Consider the following 15,888-nt stretch of genomic DNA (forward strand, 5'->3'; position numbering starts at 1 on the left):
CCGGAGACCGAACCGGAACCGAATCAGCCCGACCGGTTCTGTTGGATTTGGGCCGTGAATTATGTTAATTAAGTGGGTTGTCACGCTGCTCGCTCCGCTCGCTCGCACAGCAACTGAGAGAGAGAGAGAGAGAGACATTGTCTGCTCACACACGAGAGGATCGGAGGACGCTCCTCCAAACCGATGCTCCAAACACGCATTATTATTTTCATAATTTAATTATTTCTCCTGGAAGCGCTCAGTCAAACAGAGTGTTGTGATGCTGAGAGATCCGGTCTTGGGGAGGGGGCGGGGTCAATGACGGCGGCTGCAGCGTGATTGCCTGTCTTTTATTTAGGGACACGGAGAAGTTAAAAGGAGAGAGAAATAGAAGTTCTTGTTCCACTTTATTCTTTTGTTCCACGATGATAAACTGATGTTAAATTCAGCTGAAAGAGAAACTGGGAGGAAGCTTTGGTTCATTTTAGGTTACAGGAGGTCTTGTCTCCTATCTGCTCCTCCAGAGACAGCATGGACATGAGGGTTACATGGTGAGGGTCACACAGGACAGGTTAGTGGAAAGGTTTGTAGTTAGCTGGTTAGTGAAGGCGATCCATCAGCTGGGTAATTTAATCCTAATCCAGCCCACAGCCTTCTGCTGGTGTTATTATCAGAAAGAATAAAACACACATCTTAAATATGATTGGAAGTGTAGAATTAGTTTTATGTTTTATTATTTTCTGCATCAAACAGAACTTGATTCATGCTCCAACATTTCAGAAGCGAACCACTGGGTTCAAATAAAATAACAAACAAGTCAAACATTTCATTTGGTGTTATTTCTGACACCCTTCAACTGTGGCATAAACATCTGACTCTAGAGCTGCTCAGAGACATTAAACACTCCTTTATGAACCCAGTATGTATTTTATTATTACATTGTGTGTCCTGTAGGTTTTCAGTACTTTTTTAGATTTTGTGTGTTTTTCTCAGCCTGAGGCGTGGTCTTCAACGAGGAAACAGATCGGTTTACTTTGTTAAATCTTAAGTGTTTAAAATGTTTTGTCCTAACCTGTTGTGAATGGAGAGCTTTTGAGGGATGGCAGGTTGTCAATTACGTTTTTGATAAAAAAAAATAAAAAGCAATTTTCTGACATCTTCTATTTATCGCTGAAAACAAATCAATATGAAATAATCGTGATGCTCCTGGATCTCGAATCGAATCGAATCGTTGACCCAATAATCGTAATTGAATTGGGAGACAGGTGAAGATTCGCACCTCTATTGATGTCCTTACTGAGCGATCAATAAAAAATCTGAATTAGTGTGCCCTCTGCCTGGATCGTGCGGTAAATAACGTAAATGAAAACAAGCTACCACTTAAAAAAACGCTCCGATTCATTTCTTTAACTCCTCCAGGAAAAGTCTGGACCTGGTGGAGAGTCTTCTGCGCCTCTCTGAGGTTGGGCAGTATGAACAGGTGAAGCAGCTCTTCAGCTTCCCTATCAAGCACTGTCCAGACATGTTGGTGCTGGCCCTGCTGCAGATCTCCACCTCCTGGCACACGCTGCGCCATGAGCTCATCTCCACTCTGATGCCCATCTTTCTGGGCAACCACCCCAACTCTGCTATTATTTTGCACTATGCTTGGCACGGACAGGTTGGTGTTTTCTTCTTCTTCTTTTTGTGCCTTTGAGTGTAACGCACATACCCAGAGCCTCTGCCTTACTGAGACCTGTAACATTGTGCTCTACAGGGGCAGTCTCCTTCCATTCGTCAGCTAATCATGCATTCTATGGCCGAGTGGTACATGAGAGGAGAGCAGTATGACCAGGCCAAGCTGTCTCGCATCCTGGATGTGGCCCAGGATTTGAAGGTTTGTTGGAATTTTATGAGTGAGTGAGTGAGTTAGTGAGTGAGTGAATGAGTGAGATTTTTTTTCCTCAAATCTCCATGTTGGATTGGTTAAAGTAAATGTTGTAAAGCGACCTGTAACATGTCAGGTTTTAAAATTAACAAAATTAGCTAAATCTGTTTATGCTACCTGATTTTAATGGTAACAAATTAATGAATATTTGTAATTATGTTCTTTACCAGTCCCTCTCTATGCTGCTGAATGGTACTCCATTTGCCTTCGTTATTGACCTCGCTGCACTTGCCTCTCGCCGTGAATACCTCAAACTTGATAAATGGCTGACCGATAAAATCAGAGAGCATGGGGTGAGTCTCGGCGTTAAACTAGGACCAGTTATCACCAGATGTTTGGTTTTAATTCTATCACCATGAGAATGTTTCACATTTACTTGTTTCTGATGCCACTTTCACAGGAACCCTTTATCCAGGCGTGTGTGACATTCCTGAAGAGGCGCTGCCCATCCATTATGGGGGGTCTGGCCCCTGATAAGGATCAGCCCAAAAGTGCCCAGCTGCCCCCTGAGACTTTAACCACCATGCTCACCTGCCTGAAGTCCTGTGCTGGGTGAGAACCTGACATGTCTGACGCTCGTAGACCTTTCACTGCCAGGATGATTTCACGTCTGAGTTTGATCAACGTTTTGTGAAACTCATCACATGGTCTTAACTTTAGTATCAAATCCCACCGTAGCATTAGAAAAAAATACTCTAATGAAGAGGTTAAGGTGGAGTTTATTAACATTTGAGAGGAATTTGATGGATCTTATCCCTAAAGGAACAATTGCTGTTTAAACATTTCTGTTGAAATAAGGAGCTTTGACATCAAGCCTTTTAGTAAACACAATAACCTCTTTACTCAGTCAAATGGCCACAGAGCCAATGCTATATCCTAACTATAACCTTTTTAACTTGACTATATCTTATCAGCCTTTACTACATCTGTGCTGATGTTTGGTCTCAACAAGGCCTGCCTGCTGGTTTTCAAAGATTAGAGGTGAAGGTGGAAACGTTCAGACAGATTAGTTTATTAGGGGATTAAACTCTAATGAAGGAGTTCTGATCCTGTTGATGTGAAGAAACGTGCTTCCAGCTGCTTCTATTCACCACAGACAACTACTGGTCATACATCATAGCTCTGTCTGTGAGGATTTTAATACGGTGATTGATTACGTAATTCTCTTATTTGAAAACCCTTTTTTTTAAATCCACTATTTGAAATGTTTTCTAATGGGAACTCTTGCACAATAACCGTTTATGTCTACCTTTATAAAAATATTGTTCTCTGTGTGTAGGAGTGTTTCCCAGGAGTTGTCCGAGGCGATCCTTACCATGGCTGCCAACTGTAACAACGCCATGAACAAAGCTCGGCAGCCGCCACCGGGGGTTATGCCCAAAGGACGCGCCCCCAGCACCAGCAGCTTGGATGCCATCTCACCTGTGCAGGTGAACCAAATGATTCCTTGACATAGCTAATCTGTATTTTGAATCTGGAACATCTCTCTTGCTCTTGTTTAACCATTTTCTTCATGCTGTTCCTCAGATGGACCACCTGACTGCGATTGGTTCCTTGAGCCTGGCAGGAACAGCTACGTCCCACTCTCAGAGCATGCAGAGCTTCCAGCCTTCCATAAGTTCAACTCTCAATAACCCTCTGTCCCCTGCTAAAGCCTTCCCACCGCTCCCTAACCCTAATCCCAGCACGCAGTTTGGCGGAATCAGTTCCAGCTTGCAGCTCACAGGAATGGACTCTGGTACTATGATTTATTCCTTCCTTTTACACAAACGCGTCCATGCTAACCCTAGAAGTCTCAACTCCACTGACGCTGTTTAAGTAAACATGAGAAGAATTATTTGACATAACTTATAAGCTGACATAAATGTTAGATTGTTGGATGCATACAGTAACGAGGAACATTCACATCTGAGCAGGGTCACAGGTCATAGGCTGAGCTGGGGTAAACTGAAACCTTTTGTCTTCATTGCAGGTTCTTTGGGCTCAGGTATTAGTTCTAGCAGTGGCTTTAGTCTGGGAATGCCCACAGTGAGCACGGATCCATTCGGCACCAGGAAGATCGGCACATCGGCCTTGAACCCACAAACCTTTCAGCAGAGTAAGATGAAGGCCTGTAAGTGGTGGTGGTGGAGGTGTGACTGAGAGCCCCGCCCTGCGCCGCTCTGCACTGTATTTCCTCTACAATATTACTGAAGATTCCTACATTTAACTATTCGTGATTCACCATAAAAATTCAAAATCAACATACTTTAATTCAGTATCTGTGACAAAATTTTGTCCATTTCTATCAAACACTTGAAGAGGAAATACAGACCAGTCTGCTTATGCTGACGACCCCACTTCAGTGTGTTTATTCTGGTTTTCTGGCATCAAAAAGGTTTACAGGAGTTTCTGTTTAGACTGAAAATTCAACAGTTTAAGTGGCAGTTTCTTCCTTTTTATTAAAAATTAAACCATTTCAATTTTGTCAGTCTGATATTTCTAAAGGGTCTTTAATAAACTACATTAAATTAAAAATAGCATTTTCATGAAAATTATACAAAACCAAATCAGCTTGAGTGATGTCCATTATGAATGTTTATGTTCATCCGTTGTTGTGAGCACATCCTAAAACTGTGCCTTCTCTCCTCCAGCGGATCTCTCTCAGGTGTGGCCTGAGGCAAACCAGCACTTTAGCAAGGAGATAGACGACGAAGCAAACAGTTACTTCCAGCGGATCTACAACCACCCACCTCACCCAACTATGTCTGTAGATGAAGTAAGTTTGCTGCTGAGTTTAAGCCCGGTCTCAGGTGGACAAGATCTAAAATCCTCACGACTTCCCTGATGTTCAGGTGCTGGAGATGCTTCAGAGGTTCAAAGACTCAACCATCAAACGGGAGCGAGAAGTGTTCAACTGTATGCTTCGTAACTTGTTTGAGGAGTACAGGTTCTTCCCCCAGTACCCTGACAAGGAGCTGCACATCACCGCCTGCCTCTTTGGGGGCATCATTGAGAAGGGTCTGGTCACCTACATGGCTCTGGGCCTGGCTCTGCGATATGTTCTGGAAGCCTTACGGAAACCATATGGGTCAAAAATGTATTACTTTGGGATTGCTGCCCTTGATAGGTTCAAAAACAGGTAGTGAGAGCTTTCTTTAGTTAAATTAGCATTAATATGATTTATCCGGTCTTAAGCTGATGTGTTTGTTTTTCTAGACTTAAGGACTATCCTCAATATTGTCAACACCTGGCTTCAATAGCTCACTTCCTGCAATTCCCTCACCATTTACAGGAGGTAATCGAGTTTGCTTAATCCTTCGTCTGTTTAAAACATTATTTGGTGTGATTTTACAGAATGTGCCCCATTTATAAAGTTTTGTTTTTTTGGAATGTTTTGTGCGTGCAGTATATCGAGTATGGCCAACAGTCACGGGACCCTCCGGTGAAGATGCAGGGTTCCATCACCACACCAGGAAGCCTGGCGCTGGCGCAAGTTCAGGCCCAGGTCCAACAACCTACTGGCCTCAAACCGCCTCAGCTTGGACAGCCCAGCACCCTCGTCGTCACCACCACCACCACCACAACCACGGCAGCCAAGACGACAACTATCACAAGACCCACTCCCAGCAGCTTCAAGAAGGACATGCCTGTAGGCTTGACTTTGTGTTGGACTGAAACCTCCACATGAGTTTTATTTCTGCTCGTTAACGGTTTGTCTGCTGCTCATTTCCCACACTTGTAGCCCTCCATAAACACTACCAACATCGACACCCTGCTGGTGGCCACTGACCAAACAGAAAGGATTGTAGAACCTCCAGAGAACGTCCAGGAGAAGATTGCGTTCATCTTTAACAACCTGTCTCAGTCCAACATGACACAGAAGGTAAGGGAAAACATTATTGTATTAGACGAGTTTAAACACCAAAACCCTAAATAACCATTGATGTTTTCAAAGGTCGAGGAGCTGAAGGAGACTGTGAAAGAAGAGTTCATGCCATGGGTGTCTCAGTACCTGGTGATGAAGCGCGTCAGCATTGAGCCCAACTTCCACAGCCTCTACTCCAACTTTCTGGACACTTTGAAGAACCCAGAGTTTGTCAAGATGGTTCTCAATGAAACTTACAGAAACATTAAGGTAATGAACGAGAAACAAACTTTTAAGGCATCCTTTTATCTCATTTTGGTTTGTACTTTGTTTTTTTTTACTGTTTTAACAGACAGTTCTGTGAAAATGATGATGGTATGTATGTATAGGGCATCCAGGTATGAGCAGACATTTATAACGTGTGTCCCTGACAGGTGCTTCTGACGTCAGACAAGGCAGCTGCTAACTTCTCTGATCGCTCGTTGCTGAAGAACCTGGGTCACTGGTTGGGCATGATCACGCTGGCCAAAAACAAGCCGATCCTTTATACAGTAAGAATAGGCTTTAAGCTTGTTGGTCATCATGTAAAATGGTGTGTGTGTGTTTTTTGGGGGGGTCTATAATTATACTAAACACGTACTTCTCAGGATCTGGAGCTCAAATCCCTGCTCCTGGAGGCCTACGTGAAAGGCCAGCAGGAGCTGCTGTATGTTGTTCCGTTTGTGGCCAAAGTCTTGGAGTCCAGTCTACGTAGCATGGTGAGAAACCGACACCGGGTCCTGCTTGTAGGCTGAACACAGATGATTCATTCATTCCTACTAAAGACCACTGCAAATGTATTGATTTAACGAGTGTCCCGCACCTTTAACCTCCTGTTTGTGCTTCTGTGACGCTGCAGGTTTTCAGACCTCAGAATCCATGGACCATGGCCATCATGAATGTTCTAGCTGAGCTTCATCAGGAACACGACCTCAAGGTAACAGATTACCTTCTTTCACTTTCATGAGAAATCAAACTGATAAAGTTTTCAACTTCTGGAAGTTAATAAAAACCAAGAACTGAGCAAATAGAAGCCAGTTATTTTTTTCTTTTTTTTTCTTTTTGCTGCATTAAGAACTGAACATTTTTATTTTTGTCCAAATTTTATCCAGAATAAAGAAGCATCTGAAGTATTTGTGACATGTTCTGTTTTTTTTTCACTGTAGTTGAATTTAAAGTTTGAGATTGAAGTTCTGTGTAAGAACTTGTCTCTGGACATCAATGAGCTGAAGCCAGGAAACCTGCTGAAGGACAAAGACAAGCTGAAGAACCTGGAGGAGCAGCTGTCGGCGCCAAAGAAAGAAGCCAAGCCTCCGGAGGAGATGTTACCCGTCTCTACCGCAGGTGATTTCTCCATTTATTCACATGTTGTTTCTGCACGGAGCCATGCTTTAGAGCTCATCTTATATCTGCAGCAGCTCTTCCTCTGAAAACAAAGTTAACCTGTTCAGCTTTCATCTTTTATGTTGGAAATTGTTTCATGTCTACTTTTTACACCACAGTACATTTTTTGTCTGAATTGAATGCTTTTCTTTGTGATTTTAATGAAACGAGTGTTTTGTGATCAACAGGAGACTTTGTTCCATTTTCAGCTCCTCCCTCCACCCCGGCTGCTACCACCACCACCTGCACAACCACAGGCCCCCCCACACCACAGTTCAGTTATCATGACATCAACGTGTATTCCCTGGCAGGCCTGGGGCCGCACATCAATATAAACATCAACGTAAGATTAAAAGCCTGTAAACGCCGTTGGTTTCAGCAGATGAGCTCATAATTCCATAGATAATAAAGCAAAACAGATATTGTGTGTTTGGGAGAACTGATCAGAACAATTAAGTGACAAGATGCCGCATGAACAGTAGGATACATCTCTGTTGGTGTTTGTGTGGTCTTTACTTTTTAAGACTCAGATTAAATCTGACCATTTCTGTCCTGCTCCCTTCCCGGCAGATCCCTCTGCTGCAGGCTCATCCTCAGCTCAAACAGTGCGTGCGGCAGTCAGTGGAGCGGGCGGTCCAGGAGCTGGTGCACCCTGTGGTGGATCGTTCCATCAAGATTGCCATGACAACTTGTGAGCAGATCATTAGAAAGGACTTTGCCCTGGACTCAGAGGAGTCCCGCATGCGTGTGGCTGCTCATCACATGATGAGAAACCTGACAGCTGGCATGGCCATGATCACCTGCCGGGAGCCCCTGCTCATGAGTATCGCCACCAATCTGAAGAACAGCTTTGCGGCTGCGCTGAGAGTGAGTTCAGCTCTTCTTACCACGTGTTTGTTAGTGGGTGAGCTTTCTTTCCGTGACCAGGCTGATGACTTTTATCTTTGACCTTCTCTCAGGCACCAACCCCGCAGCAGAGAGAGATGATGGAAGAGGCTGCTGCCAGGATCGCACAAGACAACTGTGAATTAGCTTGTTGCTTCATTCAGAAAACCGCCGTGGAGAAAGCTGGCCCTGAAATGGACAAGAGACTAGCCACGGTGAGCTGATACCCTGAGTGTGTGTGGACGTACATGTGGTTTATCAAGCTCTTTATTGTGCAAAACGTTTGTTTTAATAATAAATGTAAGTTTTTAAAGTCAGAGTGTGTTCTCTGCTCCAGGAGTTTGAACTGAGGAAGCATGCTCGCCAAGAGGGCCGTCGTTACTGTGATCCTGTTGTTCTGACTTATCAGGCTGAACGAATGCCTGAACAGATCAGGCTGAAGGTAAAACACGCGTGTGCCACATCAGCAGCGCCTCTTCTGTTTGTTTCTGTTCATATCTGACTAAAGACTCAGTCAGCTGTCAAGGTGTTCTTTACCTGTTGAGTAACCGCTTACTGTTGCAGGTGGGAGGAGTGGATCCCAAGCAGCTGGCGGTTTATGAGGAATTTGCCAGGAATATTCCAGGTTTCCTACCAAGCAATGATCTCTCACAACCCACAGGCTTCTTGGCTCAGCCCATGAAGGTGAATTTATCTCCTGTGACCATCCCAAAGCAAAACGTAAGAACTAAAATGATGAAAGAAAGGAACGCTTTAAAGGTGTCTGCATGCTTAATAAGATTGTTTCTGTCCTTTGCACCAGACTTGACCGTAACCTCGTAGAGTAGCTACATTGATACTAAAACATTCAACAATTAAATGAATATTTTGTGACTGAATTCTTGATTTTAACCCATAGTTTTGGTTGCGTGTTTGTTTTGCAGAACCAAGTGTGGGCCACAGACGACGTGGCTCAGATCTATGATAAATGCATCACCGACTTGGAGCAGCATCTTCATGCTATCCCTCCAGCACTGGCCATGAATCCTCTGACACAGGGTCTGCGTAGTTTACTGGAAGCTGTGGCTTTAGCCAGGAACTCCAGGGATGGGATCGCTGCTCTTGGCCTCCTGCAGAAGGTAGGACACTCAGACCGAAAATTACAGGGAAGCTTCTGGATGGAGGATGAACTCTTAAGCTGATTGTCAAGTTTCTCTGAATGTTTCAGGCTGTGGAAGGCCTCCTGGACGCTACGACAGGGGCTGATGCTGACTTGCTGCTTCACTACAGGGAGTGCCACCTGCTGGTGCTGAAGTCCCTGCAGGATGGGCGTGCATACGGACCACAGTGGTGCAATAAGCAGATCACCAGGTTAATATACTCGCATGTTGTATGGAGATGTTACTAACCCGATAACCCTCCACTCTTAGAGCTCCACATGGATTTGTTAAATCTAAATGACTTACTGAGTTTAAGTTTGTTTCTGTGTGGGAAGGTGTCTGATTGAATGTCGGGATGAGTACAAGTACAACGTGGAGGCAGTGGAGCTTCTGATCAGGAACCACCTAGTAAACATGCAGCAGTACGACGTGCACCTGGCACAGGTAGGCTGTGTGTGTCTCTCTCTCTCTCTCTCTCTCGCTCTCGCTCTCTCTCTCTCTCACATACACACACACATATGGTGCTTTTGTGTGTTTCTTCCCAGTCGATGGAGAACGGGTTGCACTACATGGCCGTGGCTTTTGCCATGCAGCTTGTGAAGCAGCTGCTGGTGGATGAGCGCAGCGTGAGCCATGTGACCGAAGCTGACCTCTTCCAAACTATTGAGACCTTAATGAGGACCTGTGCACACTCCAGAGCCAACGCACCTGAAGGGTAAACATCTGGTTTGGTTGCTCTGTGAACATTTCTGCTCTCACCCATTTTTAGCTGTTGGAAGTGAATGTTTTTGAAAGTGAAACCAACCAGATGATGGTTGTGGACGTTCCCGGTGTGAACGTCTCCTCAGAGTCGTCACTTATGAATGAGGAAAAAGACCTGATAAGAATCCAGGGTTTAACCCACACACTATCCTGTCTGGCATTTAAGATTAGTTAGTTTTTAAAACACCTTTAGGGTTTCTCTCATTGTTCCTTTTTATGTCCTTGTTACAAACCACAGTATGATGTGCTGATGTCTGGTGCTTTCACCGTGAGCTGTTTGATCGCATTTCAATAGATTCGGACTCTTGAATCGATCGTCCTGCTTCCTGGTGAAGGTACACGTTACCCCATTAACCCCCGCTGCTCCCCGTTCACAGGCTTCCCCAGCTGATGGATGTGGTTCGCTCCAACTATGAAGCCATGATAGATCGTGCTCATGGTGGCCCCAACTTCATGATGCACTCTGGGATTTCACAGGCTTCAGAATACGATGATCCACCGGGCCTGAGGGAGAAGGCAGAGTACCTTCTGAGAGAATGGGTCAACCTGTATCACTCAGCTGCTGCTGGGAGGGACAGCACCAAGGCTTTCTCTGCTTTTGTTGGCCAGGTTAACTCATTTATTTCATAATTCACCCACAAATATTTACATGTCATCCGTGTTAAACTTCCTTATGTTTGTTTTCTCCAGATGCATCAGCAGGGCATCTTAAAGACGGACGACCTGATCACACGCTTCTTCCGACTGTGCACAGAGATGTGCGTAGAGATCAGCTATCGTGCACAAGCTGAGCAGCAACACAACCCAGCTGCCAGTGCAGCCATCATCAGAGCCAAATGTTACCACAACCTGGACGCCTTCGTGAGGCTCATAGCGCTGCTCGTCAAACACTCTGGAGAAGCAACCAACACGGTCACCAAAATCAACCTCCTCAACAAGGCACTGAAACACTCATCCAACCCGACAGCATGTCAGCCCTCCGTTCAAAACTGTGACGTTAAAATCATGTTTGGTTTTATCCACCTGCTGTTCCAGGTGCTGGGTATCGTCGTCGGAGTGCTGATCCAGGACCACGATGTTCGGCAGACAGATTTCCAGCAGCTACCCTACCATCGCATTTTCATCATGCTACTGCTGGAGCTCAATGCTCCTGAACATGTGCTGGAAACCATCAACTTCCAGACACTCACTGCCTTCTGGTAGGACCGCACCTGACCCCTACACACACACACACACACACACACACACACAGTGCTGAGTCAGCACAATGCATGTAGAATAAATATTAGTTTTTATGCACATGTCCGTCTGTTTGATTTTTGCTGTGATTTTTTTTAATGTGCAGCAACACGTTCCACATTCTGAGACCCACCAAAGCACCTGGCTTTGTGTACGCCTGGCTGGAACTCATCTCCCATCGTATCTTCATCGCCAGGATGCTCGCTCACACACCGCAGCAGAAGGTAAGACTGATGCCGTTCACCTGCTAGATGTTATACTGAATAAACATGATTACCCCGGTTTCACACTGCAAGCATCAGCGGAGCGGAACAATAGCGGAGCGGCTCACTCGCGAACTTCAAAGTGGTCCTTTTCACACCGAAGAGTCTTGGCTAGGGCTGCTCGATTATGGCAAAAATAATAATCACGATTATGGTGACTGAAATTGAGATCACGATTATTTAGGACGATTTTTCAATTTATGTTGATTTTATTTGTTTTTATTCAGTCATAAAATTGCTCAGGGCACAATCAGGACAAAAATAAGAAACAAGATGATCACTAAAATAACTCCTGATTCCCAGTATAAAATGACCAATATACTTATAGCTCATAGTTTATGACCCAAGGGCTATAGACCTTGGTTTAACTCATTTAAGTCTAACCAGTACAGACCCAAATACCAATATCTTGCAAATACTGACAGCAAAAATTATACAGTGGCATTTATAACAAATAAATGCAAATAAATTGATGTTCACAAAATGTTGTATAACATTTATTTAGTCATGTCAAGGTGCTGTAGGAGAGTGCACTAGCACCGTGTCCTCAGAGAGATTAGTTATTATTTATCAGCGTGGGGAACTTATTTCTACCTTATTTATAAACTATTTATTTACAATTCCATCAGTTAATGTAATAATTGTCCCAACCACAGCTGCACCCCCCACCCCCCAACAGGGAGCCGGCTTCGAGAACTGTCTTTAGCGACCGACACATCACTACATCATTCCCTTTCCTAATGTCCTGAAGAACGGTCTGGAGCACAGGCGGAGTGTTTAGCTAACCTGCAGGAAATGTCGACGACAGTTATCCAGAAAGTAGCTAAGGGTCACCAGAGATGTTTCTGAGGTGTTTGCTAGGTACTTTTAGGATAAAAAGTCAAGAAGGGGGTCTGAGAAGCTGCTAGAAATAGTGTCAAAGTCACTAAGTTGGTAACACTGTGGGAGGAGCGCTTCATTTGCAACTCAGGGCAGCGCAAGCGGGAGGAGCAAATAATCGGCTTGTTTTGTTTTTTATAATCGTTCAAAACTCAGATCGTAATCGTAATCAAAATTCGATTAATTGAGCAGCCCTAGTCTTGGCCGCGGCACGGCTTCCTCGCGAGATTCTAAAATCCCTCGAGACTTCCGACACCTTCCTCATCGAGAGATCACAACCCCCGCGAGGAATCACACCGTTGCAGTTCTCGAAAGAAACGGGTGGTAAACAAAGCCGTTCGGTCACACGTACTGACGTAAGTTATATATAACATCGCAACGTTGCATTTTATTTTGAAAATAACCGGGGATTTCACACTGAAACCGTGTGTGGTTTCCTGTTTCGCACTATGTGGACTGCGGAAATTGATGTGTCCCAGAAGCGGCTCACGGAAAATATAGAACTCGATCCTATCTTTGGCGGCGCGGCGCGGCGCGGCATGCCGCTTCCGGGATGCGCCTGAAAATTGCCGCATCGCGGCTGGTTTGAAACACTCCGTAGACTATAATTGGATTCTATTTGAAGCGGTGCCGCTTCGCTGCCATTCCGTTCCGCTGATGCTTGCAGTGTGAAACCGGGGTTACAGCTGAAAAGTCTGACCGTAGCAGATGTATTTGCTTAGAGACAAATGTTTGTGTATAATTCTGTTCTTTAAATGTTCTTAAATGGGCTGATTTCGTCCTCCAGGGTTGGCCCATGTATGCACAGCTTCTGATTGATCTCTTCAAGTACCTCGCCCCCTTCCTGAGGAATGTAGAGCTCATCAAACCTATGCAAATCCTCTACAAGGTACGCTGTCAGACCTACAACCACAATAATTCACATCCACATTTGAATAATAAATCTCAATGCGACTTTGCTGTGTCTTATACTCTGTTCAGGGAACGCTGAGGGTGCTTCTCGTCCTGCTGCATGACTTCCCAGAGTTCCTGTGTGACTATCACTACGGCTTCTGTGACGTTATCCCACCCAACTGCATCCAGCTCCGCAACCTCATCCTTAGTGCCTTCCCACGCAACATGAGGCTTCCAGACCCCTTCACTCCCAACCTGAAGGTACACAAGCACTGAGATGGTTTCGTTTAAACCAACAGTTCCTTTTTTCCGCGCACACGTTTGAGGTCCATCTGTACAAATGTTCGTTTTAACTCTTTTCTTGCAGGTGGACATGCTGAGTGAGATCAACATTGCTCCTCGTATCCTCACCAACTTCACAGGCGTCATGCCGTCTCAGTTCAAGAAGGATCTGGACTCCTACCTGAAGACACGCTCACCTGTCACCTTTCTGTCTGAGCTGCGCAGTAATCTGCAGGTAAGGCCCGTGTCTCGTCTGGCGTAGCAATACAAATTAAATTCCTGCAACTTAATTTTTGTTTTCTCCACCTAGGTGTCGAACGAACCGGGAAATCGTTACAACATCCAGCTGATCAACGCTCTGGTGTTGTACGTTGGCACACAAGCAATCGCTCACATCCACAACAAGGGCAGCACCCCCTCCATGAGCACCATCACCCACTCTGCTCACATGGACATCTTTCAGAACCTAGCTGTGGACCTGGACACGGAGGGTAAGACGGCAGGATCATTAAAACATTGTCCAGAAACAGTTTGACGATAAATGTGATGAAATTCTCCGAAGGTGATGCAGAAATGATGTTAAACTTTCATCCAAAACAAAAAACTGACCAAATTCCTATATTTTTCCAGGACGTTACTTGTTCTTGAATGCAATCGCCAACCAGCTGCGTTACCCAAACAGCCACACCCACTACTTCAGCTGCACCATGCTCTACCTGTTCGCCGAGGCTAACACCGAGGCCATCCAGGAGCAGATCACCAGGTCAGACCGTCTGATGTGACCTTCAGTAGTCTTCACGGATGTGGATCACACTTCCTGTTAGCTGAACATGTTCCTCTCTTCTTCAGGGTTCTGTTGGAGAGACTGATTGTGAACCGGCCTCATCCATGGGGGCTCCTCATCACCTTCATCGAGCTGATCAAGAATCCTGCCTTCAAGTTTTGGAGTCACGACTTTGTGCACTGTGCCCCGGAGATTGAAAAGTAGGTTTTGTGATGTTGGCGTGAATTACAGCAGCTCACAAAATATTTAGCTTATTGTTTCCAGGAGTTGTTGTTGTTGTTGAGCCGTTCTGGTGTTTTTGTTCCTCCCGCCCCCCAGGCTGTTCCAGTCCGTAGCCCAGTGCTGCATGGGGCAGAAGCAGGCCCAGCAGGTGATGGAGGGAACCGGTGCCAGCTAACCTGCACGTCACCTCGTAGCCTCTGAGGGATGCTGTGGCCTTGACCCGCCCCCGCCACCACACACACACACCTCCCACTCTACTGTTGGCACTGGATAAACTGGCGACCAGTCATGTTGAAACAGAAGGACTACTGCTCCAGGATCTAGAGAGATTTTGTTTTTTTCCATTTGGGATGAGTTGGGAGGAGAATGGATCGGAACATGCTGTTTATTATACTTTTTTGATGCTTTGATGTAAATATTAAAAAGAAAAAAGGGAGAGCAGGGAAGTCGGCAGGTGGGTTGCTGCTCACGTGTCGGCTAGTTCGTACCTTGACATGTAAAGACACAAACGTATTCTCACTCACTACCAAAGTCCTTAGTTTGCTTTCCTCCCACACAAACCCTGCTTACTGAATTTGTTTGCTTTCAGAGGCAGAATAGTAGATGATTGAAGAGAAAAAAAACTGCCTGCTACTTTTGTTTGATTCTTTTGTTTTGTTCCTTTCGAGTGGGACTGAAAGGCGTGGTTAAGTCTCAGGTGTGGTGGTGGAGACCTGTTTCCTGGTTTGTCCATTTGAAGCTGGCTGTGAAGGTCTCTCCTTGGCACGTGTAAAACTGTGCAAAGTGATGGTAACATTTGACAACTTGTACAAAGTTCCAAACTGAAGAACAACTATAGAAGGACCAATACAGCCCGTTTTGTAACATTTTGAATGTTTTGTAAATGTATTGGTCCGTGTGTTGTATTTTGTAGTCCTTTCTAGTTTGCCTTTAGTTCTTGCTACTTAACTGCAGTATGCATACGTAAAGAAAATAAAGCATTCAAACTGCTGCCGTGTGTGAATCCCTTCAGAACTCCAGTCGAAAAAGGACCAAGGCAAAGATTTGGATGTTTTATTCGTAGACTGCTTGTTTTTCAAATATTTAAAGAGCAAGTCACCCCCAAATCAACTTATTTTCTCTAATAAAATATATAACTGAGTGTCTATTTGTGCTGCAGACACGTGTAGTCAATAGTTTTGCACTTTAGTGCATCTTAAAATTTTAATCTTTTTAAACAGTCTTGTGCCATGTCAGGTAAAAACCACTGCATTTGAAAATCAATCTGCCATCGCTATTGGCTAAGAGGTACATTATGATGTCACAATGTCATTGTGAGCCTGTTTGTGTGTATTTGTTAGTGACTCTGCCCTCTCGGATTGCTA

At 44.9% G+C, this 15,888-nt stretch overlaps 1 protein-coding gene across 5 annotated transcripts in view; it reads left to right on the forward strand.

Annotated features, from left to right (window-relative positions):
• Positions 1-14,913, forward strand: part of cnot1 (CCR4-NOT transcription complex, subunit 1) — a 28,889-nt gene extending 13,976 nt beyond the window's left edge. For 2 of the 5 annotated variants that reach the window (XM_015965130.3, XM_015965132.3), the window contains exons 13-49: positions 1,399-1,639; positions 1,736-1,855; positions 2,077-2,199; positions 2,307-2,458; positions 3,186-3,336; positions 3,434-3,644; positions 3,879-4,004; positions 4,540-4,664; positions 4,741-5,027; positions 5,105-5,183; positions 5,295-5,537; positions 5,631-5,771; positions 5,844-6,023; positions 6,188-6,304; positions 6,401-6,511; positions 6,652-6,729; positions 6,959-7,136; positions 7,385-7,518; positions 7,746-8,042; positions 8,135-8,275; positions 8,398-8,502; positions 8,625-8,744; positions 8,984-9,178; positions 9,268-9,410; positions 9,535-9,643; positions 9,745-9,914; positions 10,339-10,570; positions 10,652-10,900; positions 10,997-11,160; positions 11,307-11,424; positions 13,130-13,231; positions 13,324-13,497; positions 13,604-13,753; positions 13,829-14,009; positions 14,149-14,281; positions 14,368-14,502; positions 14,621-14,913. In XM_015965130.3, the coding sequence (XP_015820616.1) occupies positions 1,399-1,639; positions 1,736-1,855; positions 2,077-2,199; positions 2,307-2,458; positions 3,186-3,336; positions 3,434-3,644; positions 3,879-4,004; positions 4,540-4,664; positions 4,741-5,027; positions 5,105-5,183; positions 5,295-5,537; positions 5,631-5,771; positions 5,844-6,023; positions 6,188-6,304; positions 6,401-6,511; positions 6,652-6,729; positions 6,959-7,136; positions 7,385-7,518; positions 7,746-8,042; positions 8,135-8,275; positions 8,398-8,502; positions 8,625-8,744; positions 8,984-9,178; positions 9,268-9,410; positions 9,535-9,643; positions 9,745-9,914; positions 10,339-10,570; positions 10,652-10,900; positions 10,997-11,160; positions 11,307-11,424; positions 13,130-13,231; positions 13,324-13,497; positions 13,604-13,753; positions 13,829-14,009; positions 14,149-14,281; positions 14,368-14,502; positions 14,621-14,699 (5,794 nt within the window). In that variant the 3' untranslated portion in view covers positions 14,700-14,913. Of the gene's footprint in view, positions 1-1,398; positions 1,640-1,735; positions 1,856-2,076; positions 2,200-2,306; positions 2,459-3,185; positions 3,337-3,433; positions 3,645-3,878; positions 4,020-4,539; positions 4,665-4,740; positions 5,028-5,104; positions 5,184-5,284; positions 5,538-5,630; positions 5,772-5,843; positions 6,024-6,187; positions 6,305-6,400; positions 6,512-6,651; positions 6,730-6,958; positions 7,137-7,363; positions 7,519-7,745; positions 8,043-8,134; positions 8,276-8,397; positions 8,503-8,624; positions 8,781-8,983; positions 9,179-9,267; positions 9,411-9,534; positions 9,644-9,744; positions 9,915-10,338; positions 10,571-10,651; positions 10,901-10,996; positions 11,161-11,306; positions 11,425-13,129; positions 13,232-13,323; positions 13,498-13,603; positions 13,754-13,828; positions 14,010-14,148; positions 14,282-14,367; positions 14,503-14,620 lie in introns of all 5 variants that reach the window. The other 3 variants (XM_015965129.3, XM_054733349.2, XM_054733350.2) reach the window with 3 other exon arrangements.
• Positions 14,914-15,888: the final 975 nt, after the last annotated feature.

Source organism: Nothobranchius furzeri, chromosome 4, assembly GCF_043380555.1.
Source record: "Nothobranchius furzeri strain GRZ-AD chromosome 4, NfurGRZ-RIMD1, whole genome shotgun sequence".
In the NCBI taxonomy this organism is placed as follows: Eukaryota; Metazoa; Chordata; class Actinopteri; order Cyprinodontiformes; family Nothobranchiidae; genus Nothobranchius; species Nothobranchius furzeri.